At 47.7% G+C, this 14,974-nt stretch overlaps 3 protein-coding genes and 1 non-coding gene across 5 annotated transcripts in view; 2 read left to right on the top strand and 2 right to left on the bottom strand.

Moving 5' to 3' along the window:
- LOC113206354 (SKI family transcriptional corepressor 2-like) overlaps nt 1–14,974 on the top strand; it is a 63,899-nt gene that overhangs the window by 1,355 nt on the left and 47,570 nt on the right. The gene's annotated exons all lie outside the window — the stretch shown is intronic.
- On the bottom strand, nt 4,358–6,584 carry LOC113205698 (DNA fragmentation factor subunit beta). The gene is made up of 8 exons (XM_026421413.2): nt 6,457–6,584; nt 6,154–6,309; nt 5,860–5,964; nt 5,605–5,731; nt 5,336–5,527; nt 5,034–5,257; nt 4,766–4,944; nt 4,358–4,672 (listed from the first exon to the last, which is right to left on the bottom strand). Exons 3-8 carry the CDS (start codon nt 5,959–5,961, stop codon nt 4,414–4,416), a joined length of 1,083 nt encoding a protein of 360 aa, XP_026277198.1. The 5' UTR covers nt 5,962–5,964; nt 6,154–6,309; nt 6,457–6,584; the 3' UTR covers nt 4,358–4,413.
- LOC113205681 (T-cell immunomodulatory protein) lies at nt 6,474–13,672 on the top strand. 2 transcript variants are annotated; one of them, XM_026421395.2, is made up of 10 exons: nt 6,474–6,614; nt 6,740–6,927; nt 10,637–10,730; nt 10,806–10,968; nt 11,096–11,289; nt 11,531–12,308; nt 12,394–12,543; nt 12,619–12,775; nt 12,855–13,281; nt 13,366–13,672. In XM_026421395.2, exons 2-10 carry the CDS (start codon nt 6,808–6,810, stop codon nt 13,446–13,448), a joined length of 2,166 nt encoding a protein of 721 aa, XP_026277180.1. In that variant the 5' UTR covers nt 6,474–6,614; nt 6,740–6,807; the 3' UTR covers nt 13,449–13,672. The 2 variants fall into 2 exon arrangements, with proteins under 2 accessions (XP_026277180.1, XP_026277186.1); XM_026421401.2 differs by lacking the exons at nt 10,637–10,730; nt 10,806–10,968; nt 11,096–11,289; ... (3 more) ...; nt 12,855–13,281; nt 13,366–13,672 and adding an exon at nt 7,394–10,372.
- On the bottom strand, nt 14,452–14,523 carry Trnap-cgg (transfer RNA proline (anticodon CGG)). The gene has a single exon. It is a non-coding gene; the product is annotated as a tRNA-Pro (tRNA).

The raw sequence follows: 14,974 nt of genomic DNA, 5'->3' as shown, positions 1-14,974 counted from the left end.
GGGGCGGAGAGACGCGCATCGGATCGAGGAGCAGAGAGGGGGGAGACGAGTCCAGTCCCGGCGGCCGGTGTGTGTCTCCCCGCGGCGCCACCCAACCAACTTATTGGACCACACGGAGGAGGAGGAGGAGGACGCGGGCAAAATGAAAATGAGAGGAAAAAGGTGAGAAATAAAAAGACATTACGGAAGGGCGAGTGGCGGTGAGCAGGCGGAATGTGTTTTGTGTTTTTCCGCGAGCGACTCGATTGCTGTTGTTGCTGTCCCGGTGCAGCGCGGCCCAGGCTGCCCGCAGCCACCGCCGTCAGCTTGTCGCCCCAGACCGGGGCTCGACTGCAGCCAGATAAGCGCAAGATAGATTCGAGGAGGCCCTTAACTTTCCTCCTCCCCCTCTGTCCTTCCGGGTCCTGCGTAAGTTCAACCCGCGCGCATGTACTACACTCTACACAACAGTGCCCGGCGAGCGAGCGGGGAGCAGGGAGGGAATTCCTTTGACGTGGAGGCTCGCGGGACCATCGCATGATGCCCAGCAGCATGCTGGACCTGCATGTATACAGTGTTGCATGTCGTGACTGTACAGTCGCACCCGGGTGCATGCATCACTAGATAATTGGTATACATCGAAATAAGCCGACAAAGTCTGGCGGGGGCGAGTCACAACGTTTTCCTCCAAACCGATTACCGAAAGGAAACTTTTCCCAGGACGATCCCCGCGCACCATCTTCTCCTGGTACGAGGCTTGAACTTGAAGTACGCGAAAGGAGACCATTGAGGCAGGTGTGCGAGCCGCTCCAGCCTTGAATAGAAGCTATAGAGAAGAGAGAGAAAAAGAAGACGCGGTGACGTTTGATGGTGGTTTTCGTTTGAAGCGACCATCTCCATTATCCGCTGTCCCGCCGCCGTCGGGGCTCATCTCCCATCTCATCTGCCACAGTTGGCTACAGGAGCAGCAGCGCACCTCGCGGGCAGGTGTGACTCAGGGCGGCCGTCGTCGGCGGAGCAAAAGTGAGCCTAACAAATCGGCCGGGATAGAGATAGAGAGCGCTTGAGGCTTGAGGCGGCGGCGGCGGCGGCGGCGAAAAACCACTTGCGCCTTTCCTCGAACGCTCTTCTCCTGCTGACGCCCGTCCGGTGCCCGGTGGGGTCCTCGCGTCAAAGTCACGCGGCTGCCGTGACGCGTGTGATCGACTGGGAGCCGACGGGTTAAAAATCTCACCGTCATCTTGTGTGGACGTCACTTACATAGCTGGTCCAGCCACCATATCCGCGAGCAATGACATTTCTACCCGCGTCCTTTTCTTTCTGGAGGCAAAAAACTAAACAAAGAAAGGGAAAAATAACATTTGTTCACAATTTTCTAGATTTGAGTAACCTGCTTTTCTCAGTGTGCTGGCTCTAGGTCAGTCCTGGGTGCGAGGTGAGGGAGGGTGCGGACATCCGTCCGCCGCCGCGGGCCTTCGCTCTCTTCCGCTGTCGAACGCGTCGCGTAGCCGCGCACATCCTAATCCGCGGATCGGGGCATAGAGCCGCCCGACCCCGCTCAGGACTGCCACTCTGCGGCCTGCCCTGCAAGTCCAAGAAAAGTGGTCCTCGCCAACGGGCATAACAGTGAACCCCGGCGCCCTCCAGTGGCCCCTAGTGATTTTTGAGCCACGCGCCGGCCGCCGGCCGCAGCAGACGACTTGTCTGGTCCGACTGGAACGCGACGTCGCGGCCACACATGGAGAGGGAGGGGGGAGGGGGGTCGCAGCCGACAGCCATCACCCAGAAAAAAATAAATGGAAAGCTGTAGTTATAACCATCGCCTACAGCTAGCTGAGGGATAACCATTACAATGACGGCTAGAATGCGGTTTTGATAACTAAAATTAAGTTTTTCTCACGCCGGATGGTGGTTGCCGCAATCGTCATTTTATGGTTGTCTCTGAGCTAGCCATTTGATGTGGTTGCTACGCAGCTTTCCATTTTTCTCGGTGGCTAGGTGTGGGTGGCTTAGTGGGGCAGTTAGTTTAGTAGTATGCCTGGTGGCGAGCAGCTCCGTGAAACAGCAACACAAAAACGATATAATATAGAGAAATGTGAGTTTGTTTAAAATTGGAAAACCGGTCCGAACCGGATCGTCGCTGGTCGACGAATTTTATCGATCCACACCCGCCCCAGTGTAGTCCCGTGCGCGATTTCGATCGATTGGCTTGCAATATCAGCGTGAATAAGAGAAAAGAAACGACGGGTGGATTGGTCCAGTTCCTGTGTCGTCTGCACCCGGTCCAATCCAGGTTGATATCAACAAAAACCTAGCAGCAGAGGTAGAATTTGGAGATGGAGAGAAGGGGTCTCCCTGTAGAACGAGCTAAGGGAAGTACAGGGTGGTCCACAGACCCCTTCCTTTATTTTGCTTATACTGTACCGCATGCAGACGTGCGGGTAGGGCTTGCATACCGTCGCTCACCGCACCGCGGCGCCTTCTGGCCCCGTGCGCGTATGCAAACCGCCCGCACGCCTGCTTCCGGTACAGTATAACCAAAATAAAGGAAGGGGTCTGTGGACCACCCTGTATACTGCTACATAAATGCAATTTACGTGTGTTGTGGCAGTGTAGTCGTGCGCGTTGGTCATTGCCATTGGATAAGACTCGCGGTCAAACCGCGGTGGTCGTGAATTTGGCACCCCATATTTTGCACGCTCCGCGCGAACAGAGGGGGAGGAGGGGAGGAGGGGCGTGACGAATAAGGCCTTCCCTCCTCGCGGCTGTGTGATGTGTGAGGGAGTGAGACGGACGGGAGCAGTGGACGCAGGACTTCCCTCCCCACCCTCCCCTCCGCGAGGACTCCCGCCGGCGCGGTGCCAGAGACGCAGCAGCTGCGCACGCTGTCCGCACGCTGTCCGCACGCTGTCCGCACGCTGTCCGCACGCGCACGCACCGCCCAGATGCTCGCCGGAGACCAGATCAGGAAATCAAACACTCGACGACTTCCTCCGCTGTGCGCTGCGCCTCTGCTCCTCCTTCGGGGCGGCGGTGGCGGCGGCGCGGAGAGCATCGAACCACCAAAGAGATAAAAATAATAATAATAGGTAAAGAATGTGCGACAGTCGCGCACCTCCGCGCGTATCCAAGTGTCGGAAGTGGCCGCACCGCACTCCATCTTCAGGCGTTGGGAGCAAGAGAGACCGTCTGGCCAGTGCGTTGGCCGGGGGTAGGAGTCGCCGATGCTGGCGCTGCTGGCGACCTCCAACCCGACGGGACGGCGCGATGCAGGAGAGGATGTAGTGCCCGGGGTTACCGACCTGCTCCTGCCCACCGCGCTCCAGCCAGGCCAGGTCGGGTGTCTGCTCGCCGCGACGGCGTCGGCGGCTCTTTGAGGCATCATACCGGTTCCAAAAGTGCACAGCACACACGGAATGGCACCGCATAGAGTGGAAACGCAGAGGCAGGACTTGCAGCATTTTCAGAAGCGCATTCAATTATTGTAGTGCCTTGTCAAAGTAGACGAATTCAAAAAAGTCGGCAATGCTTGGAGCAGTCTAGTGCCTTTGAAACCCTTTCTGTTTCCGGTGTACTACCTGCCGCGCCTACTCCGGCGGCGGAACGGGGCTGGGCTGGGCTGGGCGGACGCTGGCGTCACCTTGATGGTCGGACCTCTGCCATGCATGATAATTTTGCTGATCGAGGAAATAAAATTGAATGGGAGGATGCGTGGCACACAGGACGCGCGGGACGCGCACTGCTCTCAAGCACAAGCGCGAATTTTGAACACCCTCGCCTCTCCAATCCACACAGTGTTATTGTTCTTTTCCTAGCGCGCCGAAGACACATGGTCCTTCCCCGCGCGGGAGTAGCTGTCCTCGAGGTCCTGCTGCACCGCATTCAATGTTGATCTGGGCCAGGTCATTCCCTTTGCCAAAACGGCGCGGGGGTCGACGCGGCGGGAAGGACCCGCCGACCCCGACCCGCCACCCGCTCCCGCTCACCTTCACCGAATGGGTCCTCATTATTATTTCGGCACACTTCGCGTGAGCGCACGTGTCCAGCTGCCCGGCCTGGCCCGGCCGACGCTCGCGATATCGCTTCTCGTTCGCTGCCCTGCCTCGCCTCCCGCAGCCGCTCTCGGACCGTCGGCTCGCGTCGCCTACTGGTGCGTGTCTTCCCTTCCGCTAGAGCCACAGGGAAGGCGCCTGGGCTGGGCGGAGAGTCACAGTGAGCAGGCGTTTTCACGTAGAACTACCTTTTTGTTCTCTGTTTTTGTCGCGGCCTCTATTGTTTTCATTTTAGCTGGGAAAAGAGGGCCAGTAGGTCAGGAGGAAGGAGGAGAGGTGAGGTACCAGGAACGGGTGCGTTTGAAATGGGATGATTGACATATGAATTTTAAGTTGATTGATTTCTTTACTTATATTATAGTTCAAGTTGTGGTTTTGAATGTTAGACAACGCTGATGGCAGGATGATTCAAGACCAAATTTAGGTCTTGTTGTAAGTTTTTACTAGTTGTCAGTCTTTTGGTCATGCAGTCTGCACCATGGTGCTCTCCCTTGTCATGGCATACTATATGAACAAGTTTTAAGTTTGCGGAAGTAAACAATAGAGTAAAAAAATATAAAGCGTTAATGGCTTCATTCTTTTGGACAGCTAGCTTAGCAGCATCAAGTAAAGCTGGACCTATTCTTCTTGATCTTTCAATTCTAAAAATAGAAACATTGTAAAATTATGTCTATTTCTTCTTAAGTTGAGAAAGCATAAAAATAAAAAAAAAGAGTTTAAAAATTCTCATGTACCTGTGATCTAGATTCCAAGTGGAAAAGACAATCCTAGCCTCCTTACTTTCATACGGGTTGATAAAGTGCTTAGAGTTACCTACAGCATTATCTATATGTAAACAATTTTTTTCATTCCATTTGCCTTGGCATTGAAACTGTCCATTTCCGTCACAGTAGCTCTTCATATTTCCTTCATGCTGAAACAGAAAGGTGCAAAATAGAAATTGATAATTGACTTTAAAAGAAAATAATCAAAAATACAGATGCCAAAAGGATAGAAACTTACAGAGGAATAATGGCGACTAAAGTAACAACCAAAATGACAAACTTTTTTCAGCCAAGTTTTGAAACAATTAAATGTTGCATCAAGCTTGGCTCGAGCCTTTGAATCTTTAATGTATAAAGAAGATTTTTTAATATCATCCTGGCTTTTGTATAAGTAGCCACGGATTCTTTCTTGACTTCTTTTAAACATAAAGTCTTCTTTGGTGCAAGCTAAAGTTTCTAAACCTAAAAGAATAACTAGTTATAATACTAAAAAATATGAATGTATTTTTTGATTTTATGTATGTTTAGAAGTATGAGTACCATCAAACCATGCTGGATCTTCCTCACGCTTACTGAGCTTGGCTCTTTCTTGAATTGATTGTTGTTCAAGGACTGATGATATATCCCTTATCTTTGATTTGAGATCTTGACTAAGAAAGTCAGAGGCTAATTTCCCAACATTTAAGTAATCCTTGTGCACTGAACATAGCATATTGTAAAGCAATTCATATCCTTGAAAACGAGCAAGAAGATAAGACACACACATCGCTCTCACAACCAAACTTAGAAACTTAGTCCGGTAAGCATACCTGTTGTAACAGACTGATTCAAAGGTGATAAAATAAATATAGTCTGTGGTGCGATTGTTCTAAAATATTCTTCGTCATCTACAATAGTTCCATCTTGCAGTCTTACAATTATTGAGGATGAATCAAGCTACGTAAGAAATAAAATTGATAAGATAAAATTAATGAAAGTAAGGCTTGGGTAGAAGGAAAGGAATTCAATAAATTTCATGTCTAAGTAAGCTTCAGAAAAATTAAGGAAAATGGGACAACACCTACTTTTAACTTTGCACATCCTTTTGTCTTCAATTGTTGCAGGTTTTTGCAGGCAACACCGCATATTCGGGACCTGTTCGCATCAGTGACCTTGTAGCCATTCATTTCCTGCAAAGATGACCCACAATGAGACGATGACAACAAAAGGAAAAAACAAGAGGAATGCTGAAAGCCTTGAATGGAGCTGCTGGGGTCTTTAACCCACTTAGAGGTTAACCCTTCTTTGTCTAAAACTGACAATATAATCAAAACCAGAGGATTTTAATATTAAAAGAGATTCAAGTATTTATTCTTAACCTTTAAAATTAATGGACATTAATAATCCTTCTTCATCATATTCGAAGCCAAAACTGCAAATGTCAAGCAAAAGTAGTTCTGCTGATCCCGCTTCTACTGCTTTGTTTGGGTAAACAAACACACGACCAACGGTGGAACACGAAACCTGCATGAAAACTAAATTCACTGGGTGAAAAAATAGAAAAAAACAAGAAAAAAATATTCAAAGACAGCAGTTTTCTTGATTAAAAAATAAGAAGACATTTTTGATTGGCACAAAACAAATTTTAAAACCCTAGCTGACTTGCTGACTTTTTGGCCAACCTGATTTTTCAGTCGGAGATCGAATCAATTGAGTTTTCAACCAAGGCGGTGATGCAAATGGCGACCAGGAATGTAAATTTCGCACGGCTGGAGTTTTAAGTTTAATGTGGTGTTGTGAAAATGTGCACGTCTTGATGTTGTCAAACCTTACTGAAATTGTGAGTTCATCAGCCCGTATATCGGTATCATCCCACAATGTGCCTTGTTGTTTTCTTTCTTGATGAGTCACATAAACCTCTTATCTCACATCCTCAGTGATTCATTGAACTACTATCAATTGCAGGTTTACCTCTTTACTGATCCCCATCAAGTTGAGGGTTTTGAATTGAGAGGATCTACGTTCTAATCAAGATGGAAGCAAAGGAATTCCAATCTGTTCTTACGGGGCCTTTGGTCAGCACCCACTTTGCTGTCGATTGGTCAGCCGATGACAGGGTGTCTGTCATAACTGATAAAGGACTTCAAATAATGGTAAGTGGAAATTGTAGGGAGTATTCCTAATCATCGTAGGATCCGCCTAAAAAACATTGTTTGAGCTTCGGCTATGAGTTGTTAGAATTTGGTGTTCACAAGTTATTTTAGAGAAAAATGGGATTATAAGTTGTCGCATCGAAGCCATTGTTTTCATAACTATTCCGGATGGCCATTTGGATAATGTTTTGTTTCCCCACATGATAAAAATCAGTTTTCCCTTTACCCAGGTAAGATCCCATATATATCCCAGATATTTTCCCATTTTTTATTTTTTATCAGCCAACTTTGCTTGTCTTTGGATTAAGTAATTAGTAGTAATATCTGGACTCGTTTCACCACAGATGAAATTTCATTGCAACAAACTAAGATGAACTGTGACCAATATGCAACTATTAATTGTGTGTAGATGTTCCCATGTTCCACTTTGTTTGTTGTTAATGATTATTTTTCTGTGTGTTGTCAGAGCCCTCATGCCCGAGCTGGAAAGTCAAGAATTGGAATTATCACACTCATCTTTGCTGTTCTTCTGGCTTCGTTGCAACCTATATCAGCCAATGATATTACAGCTGGAGTGTTTGGTTCAGTTCGTGCTGTTCTTCCGGCTGCTTTTGGTGACTTTGACTCAGATGAACTAACTGATATGTTTGTACTGAAAGACATGGGACATAAGGGCATGGCTGTTGAAATTATGTTAGCCTCCAATGAAGAACCATTGCTACGGCCTAACAAAACTTTGTACTGTGCATTCCCTCAGTCAAAGTTGACTAGTGTTGTTCCAGGAGATTTTGATGGAGATGCTCTAATGGACTTACTTGTCACTGGGCATCCATTAGATGGAACGCCAGATGAAACACGAGTTTATATTTTATGGGGAGGGATGCATAATTTGACTTGTGCTGATGAGAAGAAATTCTTGTTCCAAATGAAAGGTGAGCCTTTGGCCATAGACTATGATGGAGATATGATTATTGACTTGTTTGGGGCTGATGAAGGTGGCAATAGGACTTTCTGGTTATTTAAGACCAATAGAACTTTCACCAAAAAGCCAATGGATGCTCATGGTCATGTACTTGGTAAACTCAGAGACATTCACTCCCATGCATTTTTGGATGTGAATGGTGATTTTGCTCCTGATCTTATTTTGACATCAGTTGAAGAAATTGAAGTTTGGTACAAAGTGGATGACGAATTCAGACTTAATCACACAATTAAGTATCCTCCAGGCAAGGTTGGACAAACTCTCTACCTGGATGTGGAAATGAAAGGAAAAATTGATTTAGTTGTACCAGTATGCCTTGATAGCGAATGCAAAAACAGCACTATATATGTTCATTCGGGTGATGAATGGTATGATTTAAAAGTGAACTTTAAGGAGAATGAAAATAATTTGTGGGGATACACCCCAGAGAACAGCAAATTTTGGTACATGGATGCAATAACCCTCCGTGGTGGAGATTTTAACATGGATGGATATCCAGATCTTTTGGCCTCCCTTACTCTCCACGCTGCAGAATCTACCAAGACAAAGGCTTTCTTACTTGAAAATGTTCCATGTTCTGGTCCTATTTGCAAAAACTTTGGCCGTACTTTTGCACCACAGTGGGGATCAATGAGCCCCACTAACAGTCAAACTAACATGGCTGTGTTCTATGACTTTGGGCAAGATGGAATATTAGATGTGCTCCTTGTTCAAATGGATCACCCAGATGCTGATCCTCCTACTTATCAAGTTGCAGCTTATAAAAACAGTCTTGATTATGATGCTAATTTTGTTAAAGTTATGGTTTTAACTGGTAGAAACAGTACTCAAACACCTCCTAATAGAAATCCCCTCAGCAAGAAGAAGATCAAAACTTTCGGTACTAATTTACCAGGGCCAACTATATCTTATCGTACAACCACTCAGGAGGGAAACCCAAGAGAAGCTACTTCATCTCAACTTCCCCAGTCTGCTCACTTTTCTTTGGGCCTGCCTTACTCCATATTTGGATTAGGACGCACTCCTAATTTTGTTGATAAATTGTCAGTTGGCATGTCAGGGCAAATGCGAGATTGGACTCAAATTATCCCCAACTCACAAATGGTAGTTATTCCTGTTGGTGAGCAGCCTTCTCAGTGGAAAGCTCAGTTGTTTGTCACTCCAAGCAAACTTGTGCTGATGAGTGTTGTTGCTCTTTTAGGAACATGTGCTATTATCACTTTGATAATTGGTGCTTTATACTGGAAAGAGAGGAGGGAAGATAAACTAGAGCGATTGCAAGAGGCTCACAGGTTCCATTTTGATGCTATGTGAAAGATTCTCACTAATATTAGGATATGCAATTTCTATTGTCTGTGATTGAAACTGAATTTCAGCTGAACGATGGCTCCAATAATCTTGTTGCATCGCAGTGTATAATATCTAATCTAATGAATGCCTCACTTTATAAGGTATTGTGCAGTTAAATTTTTCTTTTAATAATAAAATTGACCAATATGCTTGTGCATTGAAAATTTGTTTGGAGAGAAAGCATCAAGAGATATGTGCACTTTTAATGCTCTTGATTTCAATTTATCTTGACTGGAGATAGTTTGAGGAAACCTAGTCCTGCTGTAATACAAGGCTTAAGCTTTTTTGTTTTATTCTTAGACACTTTTTACTCTGGGATGTATTTGTAGGATATAACCAAACAACATAAAAGTAGTAAATTGTATTGAATCAATGTGTATGTTTTACTATATTGGGTGGGGGTGGGGTGGGGGGGTATTTAATTTACTTATACATATTCACATTTTTGCAGCTGCTTTTCTTTCAATAATACGTAAAGTATACTGTAAAGTTGTTGAACATTAGTTTGTTAGTAGCATTTTTATTTATCTTGATATTATAATGTATTCGTGAATGTTCTTAAAATGTGTAAATTTTTCTTGGATCAGAGATGTATCTTTTGATTTAGTATTATTAAAATTCACTCACGTCATGGAGTTACACTTCAAAGTGAAAATTTGCATTCCAGGGTCTCTTTGGGTCACTGTTGGTTTTGTTAATGTGCAAGTACTTATACCGTTTATTATATAAGAGATATATTAATAAGATTATCAAGTTATCAAAAAATGGTATCATCTATGGCATCACACTTGTTTTCAAAATATAAAAATGGATCTGTTTTGGTATCTTGGTTGAGACTTTCTGACTTCACTTACTGTGACACTTAAATGCATTGTTAAACTGTGCCATGTTCTTTGGGACTTGACAGAATTGAGAATTAAATTTTTCTTAGTTAACAATATACTCTACTGCGGAATGTTGAAAATCAGGTTCTTCACGTCCTGTTCTTTGTTTATTATTATTGTATAGTGATTGTGGAGGTACATACTGTGCATTTTTGCTGTGATGAGTGGTATTTATTTTTTGTCATACATTGTGCAAAGTCAATCATTGATAAAGTATTTTTTGTTGGAATTTCATGGCTACAACTATTTATTTTATCCTACCCCTCTGTTATCCAAAAAGTACTTTTTACCAGTGCTAATTGGATACAAAATAATGAAGTTTCATTCAAAAGGCTAGTCTGAGCCTAAAAAGATTTGAATCAAGAACAAAAATGCAGCACTAAAGGAAATTTACTGAGAAACCCAATTGTGGAGAAAGATATAATGCTAGTTAGTGCACATCGTAGTTATTTGTTTACTGATTTTGTACATTATCTTGGCATTCTGTTTATAGGAGGTTGTCCCGTCACCAAGCAGCACTGTACCTAGACTCTCTCTTAAGAGATCATTACTCAAGCCCCGTACAGATACTCCTACTGACAAAACTGGTAAATTCATCAAAATATTTTTTAAATGTTATTTTGTAGCTATAGTGCACTTTTATAAACCATAAATTTCCTCAGATGTGGACTATAACACACTGATTCATGAAATGAATGATAGAAAGGGTGTGTACCACATGATCCTGGATTCCACATTGACGCCTTCCTTGGAAAATGCCAGCATGCCATCTCCACGCTACACGCAGGTTGCTTGGTCTCCACCTGGACTGCTACACTATGGAAGGCAAGTTGAATGGCTTTTATTCAGATCATGAGAAAAGTTTTTTTCTTTTTCATGTTCAAACATTGCAAATATTTGAGGATGAGTTCCACAAAGTGATACTGGTTTAATAATCTTTACTGTTTCACAGGTGCGTACTGGCAACATTAACAAATTATGGATCGGCCAAGGTGGAGTATGCCTGTAATAGACATTGGCGTCTGGTCATTGATGTGTCAGAGAGTTGGGCTGCAGTGTGCCGCCTTGGCTGGGAAACCGGAGCTCTGTCCCAAGAGGAACAATACAAAGAACTTTGCAGGCGAGAGGCTCAGCTGAGGGTTGTTGGTGCGTCAAAGATTTTTATCTGTGTATTAGGTGGCCCCTGTAACTTCTACTTTCCTTCTTTTTTATTTCAAGGGGGTGAAATTATCATTAGTATCTCTTTAACATCCCTTTACAATTTTGAACTTAGTTAAGAATCAATGACATAAGTGCCTCGAAAAAGATAAAATTATTTTCACATGGCTCAAGTACACAATAACGTTCAATCGATTAAATTTAACTAAGTAATAAACCACTCTTGCAGCAATCGCGTGGAGCGGGCTGCGCGGCAGGCCCAGCGGCCAGCACTGCCTGCTGGCCGCGGCACACCGGGACGGCGTCGTGTCCTTCTGGCAGGTGCCCGTGGTGCGCTTCAGGCCGGTCGCCTCGGCGGGGGGTGACGTGGGCGACGTGGGCGACGTGTCGACCGTGACGGCGGGCTTGTCCTTCACCGTGGACACGGGCACAGCGCTGGGCCCGGGCCGGCCGCTCATCACGGAGCTGCACTGGATGTCGCTGGGCACGGATCACATCCTGGTGGGCGACAGCAGCGGCCGCGTGCGCATGTGGGACACGTCGGCGGCCCAGCAGGGCCAGCAGGGCCAGCAGGGCCAGCAGGGCCAGCAGGGCCAGCAGGGCCAGCAGGGCCAGCACGATGGCCTGGACATCTACCCGACGCCCGACCGCATCAAGGTGACCAAGCTGCTGGACAGCGCGCTGCCCGGGGGCCGCGCCGAGCGCCTGGTCGTGATCCTCAAGTGCAGCTACCTGGTGGTGGCGCTCATCGACGAGACGGGCCACACCCTGACCACGGCCGTCAAGGACTTCAAGCACGTGGCCCTCACCGGCGTGGTGCTCACCAAGCCCGGCAGCATGGTGCTGAGCGCGCGCGAGGGCGCGTTCTACCTCGTCGAGTGCTCCGTGGTGGACGAGGGCCTGCGCACCGCCGTCACCGCCGTGCCCACCTCGCTCACCTTCACGAACAGCTCGTGCTTCGGGCTGGCCGCCTCCAACCACCGCCTGATCTGGGCCGTGGCCGCTTCGTAAGCAACCCTGCAGCAACCCCTACTCTAAAAGCCCCTCGTCTCCCAGATGGTTTCAAATAACCCTTCCGTATGCCTGTTTCAGCGTCTCCAAAATGTACGACCACCTGGTGGTCAAGCAGCCCACCACGTTCTACTTCATGACCATCATCGACCCCTGCACGTCCGGGCCCATGCTCGTGAACAACGAGAGCTTGAGCCTCACCCGCCACCTGGACTGTCTGGAGATCCTCAGGTGGGTGTACTACTGCGACACAGGCTGCTTGATAGATTCAGCTCACCGTGATTGCTCTCTCTCTCTCTTCGACAGGATACAATGCCAGCGGCAAGGCCTGCGACCTCCCATCGACGCGGCGGTGGAGAGGCTGGACCCGCTCACCAACTACCAGCTGCGCCTGTCCTTGTGGCTCACATCCATCGCGCTCACCATCAACAATGACATGGAGGAGGACCAGACGCGCCGGCTGGTGAGCAAAGCAAAAGCACACTTTTATAGAACATGAAGGTTACGGCCAGGTTGGCGTTGACGGTTCTATTCTCTGCCAGAGGGATCTCTACAACCGGATGCGGCAGCTCCTGTTCGCGCGGAACGCGTGCGACCGCCTGAACCAGATTCTGTCCTCGGTGATGTCGCGCGGCGCCACGGAGGAGGAGCTCAGCTCCGTCAACCTGCTGCGCACCTGGATGGTGGCCTTCACCCAGACGCCCGTGGCGGCCCAGCACTGGACGCTGACGTGCGAGCGCGTCGCCGCCACTCTCGGCGGCTCGCAGGGCCTTGACGAGCTCATCAAAGAGACCTGCCAGATCTGCGAGTCCGAGGTGGAGAACACGTGGATCCAGGGCGAGCAGTGGATGTTCGCCACCTGCACCCGCGGACACTCCGTGTCCCGCTGTTCCCTCAGCCTGCTCCCCTGCGTCACGCTGCCCTACTACAAGTGCCACACCTGTCGCATCCCCGCGCACCCGGATTTCGGTGAGTCTGACACGCTGTGTCCCCTCCCTTTGCTCCATTTATTTCATCCCCGTCAATATTTAAAAACTTAATGCTTTTTTCTAGTGACCGACTCTTCACCCCTTTGCGTCTTTTGCGACGGCATTCTCCGGCCGGACGAGTCAGTTTCGATGGAAAGCCGAACGTAGGCCTCAGTAGGGGGGCAACACTTGATGTACCTGAATTTTAGCTAGGAACCTTTTAGAGCTTAACCCGAGCGGACCTTCGCATCTACTTTTATTTTAAATGTGTATTGTAATATTTTTTACATCAAGCAACTACTGTACATTAGTGTTTTTATTATAATTTTTACCATTGGAACTGATTTTTCTATGATATCAATAAACTAAACTATGATTATTATACCACAATATACCGCTTTATTCTTTTACTTTTACTTTAACGGGTGCATTTTTGAATACGAGTAGGCAAGCGCGCAACACTTTGCGTTTTCAAAGAAACACGCATTATATCCTAATGAGAAATGCATTTTCTTCAACGTAGAAATAGTCAAATAAAAGCAGTTTTGTCCCCACACACTAAAAGCTTATGAACATTTTTATTCATAGCTTACTGAGTTCTGTGTACGTGCTCTGCTTATGCATTTTTCAATACGTCAGTATGAACAAATTTGGCTTTTAGTGTGTATAATCCACATATTTTTGATATTCCGACGTCGACTCAACGTTGAATCAACTTTATCACTGTTTGTATCTCGGTTTGTATGCAACTCTCGGGGGTGCTCTATATAGATGGCCGACTGGCACTTCCGTAGTTAGGGGCCGTCCAGAAAGTACGTCCGTCCTTCGTCGTTAGGCGTTTCGACCTTGCGAAGACCTACGGTAATTAAGTGAAAGTAAGTAAGTTACTACGTTAGTTCGGTCAGCAGCCTCGCACGCAAGCTCTCAAAGCGCCTGCTGGGTAGGCAACATATTGCATCCGATGCATAGGTGTATTGCGGGCTGGCCTACCCGCAGACTCGCAGGCGCTGGGCTCCCGTAATTTGCCGCGTGAATCTGAGAATACTGGACGTACTTTCTGGCCATCCATAATGCTATCGTATTCGCACGTGCGGGTGGGTTAATCAGCCACCTTGTACAGGTTACATCTAGGAAACCCCTCAGATGCGCCAACACCTCTGTTTGGAAAAATGGGCCTGTCCGGGATTCGAACCCAGGACCTCTCGCACCCGAAGCGAGAATCATACCTCTAGACCAACAGGCCAGCAGCCATCACCCCCACCTGCCTGGAATTTTGCTCCCCCGACGCGAAGCGGGGTGGTCCGGACTCTCTCTCCTCCGCGCTCCGGGCCGTGGGAGGGGGTAGAGACGCGGTGGGGGCTGCTGGCGTCCCACCGCCGCCGTGCCCGCGGCCGAAGGCGCTGGGCCGAGGACCATCATTACGGAATCGCCGTATCTCCACGTCAGATCGCCCCCCCCCTCCCCCCATTTTCCCGCCTTTCCCAACGCCAGAAAAAAACATTAGAGCCGTCACCAAAAGAAGGGCGGAAGCAATCGCGAGCGGAGAGTGAGGCCAGTTGTGACGACAGGGAGTGGTGGGCGGGCCCGGCGCAGCCCGGCGCCAGCGGGTGAGGAGGCTGCGTGGTGGGGCGCGGCCGCCGGGCCGGCGCAGGCAGGACCCCTCCGGGCACCCGCGCCGCACTCCGCCGCCCCCC

This window comes from Frankliniella occidentalis, unplaced genomic scaffold (assembly GCF_000697945.3).
Source record: "Frankliniella occidentalis isolate FOCC.00 unplaced genomic scaffold, Focc_3.1 Scaffold16, whole genome shotgun sequence".
NCBI classification, from domain to species: domain Eukaryota; kingdom Metazoa; phylum Arthropoda; class Insecta; order Thysanoptera; family Thripidae; genus Frankliniella; species Frankliniella occidentalis.
The sequence above is the reverse complement of the archived record's forward strand: the minus strand, read 5'-3'. Positions and strand labels throughout refer to the sequence as shown.

Bases quoted from the DNA above. Each gene is read 5' to 3' on its own strand.
- LOC113205698 (XM_026421413.2), bottom strand. From the start codon at position 5,961: ATGAATGGCTACAAGGTCACTGATGCGAACAGGTCCCGAATATGCGGT. The intron at 5,732-5,859 runs GTAGGTGTTGTC...TTTCTTACGTAG, and splicing joins AAGGATGTGCAAAGTTAAAA to CTTGATTCATCCTCAATAAT. The intron at 5,528-5,604 runs GTATGCTTACCG...CTCGTTTTCAAG, and splicing joins GAATCAGTCTGTTACAACAG to GATATGAATTGCTTTACAAT.
- LOC113205681 (XM_026421395.2), top strand. From the start codon at position 6,808: ATGGAAGCAAAGGAATTCCAATCTGTTCTTACGGGGCCTTTGGTCAGC. The intron at 12,309-12,393 runs GTAAGCAACCCT...TGCCTGTTTCAG, and splicing joins ATCTGGGCCGTGGCCGCTTC to CGTCTCCAAAATGTACGACC. The intron at 12,544-12,618 runs GTGGGTGTACTA...TCTCTTCGACAG, and splicing joins GACTGTCTGGAGATCCTCAG to GATACAATGCCAGCGGCAAG.